This window comes from Rhyacophila brunnea, unplaced genomic scaffold, assembly GCF_057557595.1.
Source record: "Rhyacophila brunnea isolate RB1 unplaced genomic scaffold, BYU_Rbru_1.0 scaffold_22, whole genome shotgun sequence".
Classification (NCBI taxonomy): domain Eukaryota; kingdom Metazoa; phylum Arthropoda; class Insecta; order Trichoptera; family Rhyacophilidae; genus Rhyacophila; species Rhyacophila brunnea.
Window position 1 is genome coordinate 12,512,788 of NW_028232882.1, and position 6,000 is coordinate 12,518,787.

Genomic DNA, 6,000 nt, shown 5'->3' on the forward strand with positions numbered 1-6,000 from the left:
GACAGGTCCTGAAGGAACTGAAAATTTCTTTCAAGCAGTACATGTGTCCATATCAGAACATATGTATTGATGAGAGTCTTCTCCTTTTCAAAGGCAGACTTTTATTCCGCCAATTCATCAGGACGAAGGCTAGTCGTTTCGGAATAAAAATTTTTGTAATGGCTGATTGCAAAACTGGTTTTGTCTTAGATGCAATCATTTATACCGGAAAACAAACTGAAATTGAGAAAAATAATTACATCGGTATATCGGGCAACGTGGTGGTAACGATGCTTGGACCATACTTGGAACTAGGGCATACATTGTACATTGACAACTGGTACAGCAGCCCAACGTTATTCAAGTATCTTTATGATCATCGGACGAATGCCTGTGGAACCGTAAGGAGAAACAGAATTGGGATGCCCAAATTTACTAAGAAATTGAAAAAAGGGGAAACCGATACATTCCATACTGACGAAATTATGGCTTTGGCGTGGAAGGATAAAAAGGATGTTACAATGTTGTCCACAATTCACAACAATACTTTCAAACCTACTGGAAAAGTAGACTATAAGACTAAAATTCCGATTTCCAAGCCGGAATGCATTGTTGATTACAATAAAAACATGGGTGCTGTGGATCGTAGTGATATGATAATTTCTTCTGTAAATTCGACAAGAAAAACTGTCAAATGGTACAAAAAACTTTTTTTCCATTTGATAGATTTATCTCTGCTGAATGCCCATGTATTGTTCCAACAAAAAACTGGAAAAAAACAACCGCTGGGTGAATTTCAATTGAAAGTCATCGGACAACTGATCGAAAAACATAAGTTAGAACCAAAAACTCTTTTGAAGCGAAAAGCACCCTTACCCTCTAGGCTAACAGAAAGACATTTTTTGGGTAAAATACCACCTACTAACAATAAAATTAATGCGGCAAGAAGATGTTACGTATGTGCCAATACAAAAAATCAGAAAAGACGGAAAGAAACTAGGTATTTGTGCAAGCAGTGCGACATTGCTCTGTGTTTTGAACCGTGCTTCGAAATTTTCCATACACAAGAAAGTTTTTAGTGATTTTAATGTGTTTAGTATACTTCTTAGTGCTATAAGTATTTATGGTGACATTTTACAAAAATACTATAAAATTTATTTTTCAAAATACTTATATTAAAAAAAAAAAAAAATTCATCTAATTCTTGTAAGTGCAGTGTTGTGACAACCCTACCATACCTGAAAATTTTCAGACATTTTCACGAAATTGTGTATGAAAAACTTTTTCGCCGAACTTCAATTGAGGTCTCATATATGTAAGTGCATTATATTAAACTTTTCACTATTCTTTTAATTTTTTTATAATATAATTAATTCCTGGGCCCTGGGGAGTATACCTAGTACTTTCAGCTGGGCTGTTAAAAGGTTAAGAAGGTTAAGAAGGTTTCCAGACGGTAAAGTTTGAAATAAGGAACATTTTGGTATAACTAACTCAACATGTCATTTTTTCGAATTAGTGTCTTCTGCCAGAACAGTGACGATATAGTGTTGGGTGTTTATTTGTTTGTTATTATTAACCATGGTGGATTTGTATTTTAAAAAATCATTGAATTGTTTACTTGCTTATAAAAAGAAATGTAATATTATGTTTATTTTTTTTCAGTTTAAATTTGCAATCGTAACCAATGGGCGACCAAATTACATTGTGGCAGAAGATCAAACTATTAATATAAATGATTTTAAAGCAAATGGTAATTATTATTTTATTTGTATGTATTATGTACGTTTTTCTATTATTCAGAATTCGTTATGGTCATTAGAATAGGTCATTGAACATAAGAATGTTCATCAAAAATGGAGTGGATAGTGTTTATTCCGGAAGTAAGAGTTTTTGATTTGGTATTCTGATTTATCATTATTCAGACTACTTTATATTACTATGCTCGGTAATTTTTTATGAAATTTTAATTTAGCCCACAATTATTAATAAACTTGAAATGATATTCTTATGACATTCCTAACTGTCCTAAATTGAAATTTCAATGTCAAAAAGTTGGTTTAGGAACATGTAAGTGTGCATTACTATAGCTTTGGTTTAATTTCAGATCCAACCACCCCCAGACCGTGGATTGGCTTGGAGCACATCAACAAAACACCAAAGCGGTCCCGCATCAACTACCTCGAAAAGGCAATCAAGATTTACAATTGAGAGGCCGGACGACGCTTCACCGCGACCGGTTGACTTATAAATATAACATATATATTTATTATTCGAAACAAAGCTTGCTCAAGACTGACACACTGTCTAGACTCTCCTCAAATAAATGTTTCATTTCTGTTAGCCTCGACGTCTGCCCAAAGTTTCCAGTGAAGCGACATTCAGAAGCCGACCTAGATTCTACAGTAATACACTTTTAAGAAACTCAAACGAAGCCACGTCTTCTATCCTTTGTATATATTTGGTGTCATTTGTATCATTCTATAGACGTGAATTAGTTTGCACGGTAATAATGAGACAATACTATTTATTTTTCGCCTCACACTCGTGTCGATCTTATATCTTTCTCAATGATTCGTACAGGGGAGACCGAAGCAGTTTAAAAAGATACTTTAACAATACAGGTTAATAAAAAAAAAGGAAAAAGTTTGATTTCTTGGTGACGCTATTAAATCTATGTAAACCGTACACTGTTGTGTTATTTTTTACCTTTGCTCCACCCTGTACAGACAGACACTGACAGTGTATAATGTGTCTTTCAGATAAAAATGTAAAATCGGTACGACTGATGTAATCTAATGACAACATATTGTAATGATAATTGGAATATTTTTAATGCAAAGTGAATGTTAATTTTTTTTATTTGTATCATTGTAAGTCAACCCTTTGATGCAGCGCGCCTCGCTTGTCACGCACCCCGTAATATTGTTTTTTTAATAAGACGCTTATAGACGTATATTTTTCAGTTCTTCCATATTGTATTATAACTCGCCGTCGGACGGGATTATTGATTGTGTTTAGATTTTTTTACCACATTGACGCGGGGGCGAAATATCCTGACGGGTAGCCGGCTGACTGTTATCTGTTTGATAACTGCGGATGCGATGATTTTTTCAACCAGGGCCGTTATCAAGTCTTAAATTGATAACCATTGTTAGATGTAATTTATTCTTTCGCTTACGGCTGTTATATTGTAAGAGGTCGTCGGTGACGTATCTCGCCCCCTTTTAGGTATCGCAGCGATGTATTTCTATAGAGTTCAGTTCAACATTTTACTTTTTATGGAGTGTTAATATATTTTAGTGAACACTTTTTTTAATTTTAGTGAGTGCGGTGGGGTGATTTAAAATGTCCGCACGCGCATTCTGTTATACTAACTTATTTATTTGAATGAAGTGATCCGCATTTAAAAACTAATTAATATTTTCATTCGCATGACGTAATATATTGGTAGCGTTTTTCAAATGAATTATTTTTTTATCGAAGCGTCGACGCCGATTGGAAACATTTTGTATAATGCAAATGGCCCTTGTGAACCATCGATTTTTTGAAATTATATTTTGTAAGCTTTTCATATTTTTAAAATTAGTGGTCTTGAAATTTTTGTTTGTGCACTATTAAAAAATCTAATATGGTAAATAGTATATTGAAGACAATTAAATTGCGGATGATTGAATAATATAAGGTAAAATCTAATCAATTACTGAATGTTATATGGGCTACGTAGAATCAGGACTAAAACCTATTGCAGAATGAAGTTATGTATTTTAAATATTCTATTCTCCATAAAATAATCGGCAATGTAGTTATTCATATAAATAAACATGAACTATGTAATATTTAATAATAAAGTGCCCTTTGAAGTGTTGACATGATTGTTTTTTCTTCTTTTAACGAGATACTCTTAAAAAATAACTTTTGTCATTTTGTGTACTGATTTTTCCTTATATTATTTTTAATGTACATCTATTATTGTGTAAATGCCAGTATAATGCTATAGTGTTGCATATTGATATATTAGAAAATAATATTTTTTCCTCTACAATGTGGTCTTTATTTTACGTGGAAAATAATGTTAGATGAAGAAGGCACATGTGTTTACCCCAAACCATGTTAGGGGTGGGGTATTAATTAAAGAATTTTAACAACAGTAATCAACATATTATAACTAGATTGTTGCAGATAACTATTTATTTATCTGTAAGCATATTCGGTTCAATAGATAATCTGTTATATGTTAAGAAAATTAAATAATCTATAATTTGTGATGGGAACACGGTTTAAGAAATATATTAACATCTTGATCATGAAGAAGGATGTGTCATTTTTTTACTGTTTAATTTTTAAATAGAAATTAATGATCATATTGTTGAGGTAAAAATGCATGTTATTGCAAGTACATAATAATTGTCAACACCGCCTAATATCATTCTGACACAATATTTTATTTAATTTTATATCAATGTATTTATATTTATGTAATGATTTAATTATCTCTGCTATGATAATAATAATTTTTATAAATAACTAGTGTGAACAACATTAAAAAAGCAACGTTACGAAGAGAACTAATAAGTAATATTTTGTTATAAGCATTTTTTACTGATAGATATTGAGCTTGGTCTGCCTTGTGACCGGAAATGGAAAATGGCACGAAGGTTGTTTTATAAATTCATTGAAAATTTTCAGTTTCTTTTTTTAATTTGGCTAAAATGAGATTAGGTACATTAAATATATAAAAAAGGTATAATATTATCGATAAGCATTGACCGCCTAAATTAATTTATTTTAATTATGTTCGTAAAGTAATTAATTGGAAACCCATTGAGTATTCAAAAGTGGCGGAGTGATTTTAAGAAAAAAACATTACAATTGTAATAAAGCTCATTTGGACATACGTCTCAGTGACTTTTTTTTGTTTCCTCAGCTGCTTGTTGATTAAGTATTGGCAGTTGTTTATTAGTAATTCTTGTATATATATGAATAATACATAATGTCTTTGTATCACATCCAGATGAATATCATTTTTTTGTTTTCAATGAATGCCTGTGTTTTATTTTTGTACACTACCACCCATCAATATCGTAAATTATTACATAATGGTTTAAATATAAAGCTCCTTCAGATACGCTGATTTGGTGAGACCAGACATAATATTGGGTCGTGTGCTAATTTGGATATAATTCTGTCTGGTGATATCGGACGACCATGCCTGACCAAATCAAATTTTCTGTACTATTGTCAATTGTCTCGGTGTCACTCAAGCTTAAACATCAGTGCGAAGGTGTATGCACATATATAATTGATACATTTTTCTTACATTAACCATTCCCGCATTCCGCTGAAGTAAACGGCATAATAACCTGATTGTCAGGCCGACCAAATTAGATAGGTGTACGTAGGGGAAGTCTCGGTCATATTGCACCCAGAGAATTGACACAACCTCAAATTGATCTGATCTGAGAATAGCCAACAATGGTTTTCTCATTCGCACACACATTTGATTTATTCAATAGATAAAATACTCAAACTGGCTAAATAAACATTGAACCAAAAATCATCGATGAAGAAGCAGTGATTTTATAAATAAAATATTGGTTGCATACAGCAATAAGGAAATTGTAATAACAATGTATCTGCTGAAAGTCTATTGCGATGGTATTTCTCAACCTCATGAATGAATAAGATGTCAGTAAGATCCATGTAAGATCTTATTGACGGTTTGACAGATGACCTGCTGATGGTGGGGAAACTTCAGCCAAAAGCAATAAACATGCTACTACAATACAGAAATCCGGACGAATGATTAGATTGTGACAAGGAAAAGTAAATATAATACAGGTAAACAATTTAACTAAAAAAATTGGCTTTTAACTCGAAGCGTAAAATGTAAAACTCTTATCATTTGTTCCTACTTCTCGCTTTGGATTAAACTTTTCGTAAGTGTTCGATATATTTATCTCTTTTGTCATGAAGATAAACACGATTTGATACAAAGTGTTACGATTCCAATGAGCAATGAAT

General features: G+C 32.1%; 1 protein-coding gene across 2 annotated transcripts in view; it reads left to right on the forward strand.

Moving 5' to 3' along the window:
* The window catches only part of Usp7 (Ubiquitin-specific protease 7), a 30,016-nt gene extending 26,170 nt beyond the window's left edge, over positions 1-3,846 (forward strand). For both annotated transcript variants that reach the window (XM_085949992.1, XM_085949994.1), the window contains exons 20-21: positions 1,642-1,729; positions 2,084-3,846. In XM_085949992.1, the coding sequence (XP_085806118.1) occupies positions 1,642-1,729; positions 2,084-2,187 (192 nt within the window). In that variant the 3' untranslated portion in view covers positions 2,188-3,846. The remainder of the gene's footprint in view (positions 1-1,641; positions 1,730-2,083) is intronic.
* Positions 3,847-6,000: the final 2,154 nt, after the last annotated feature.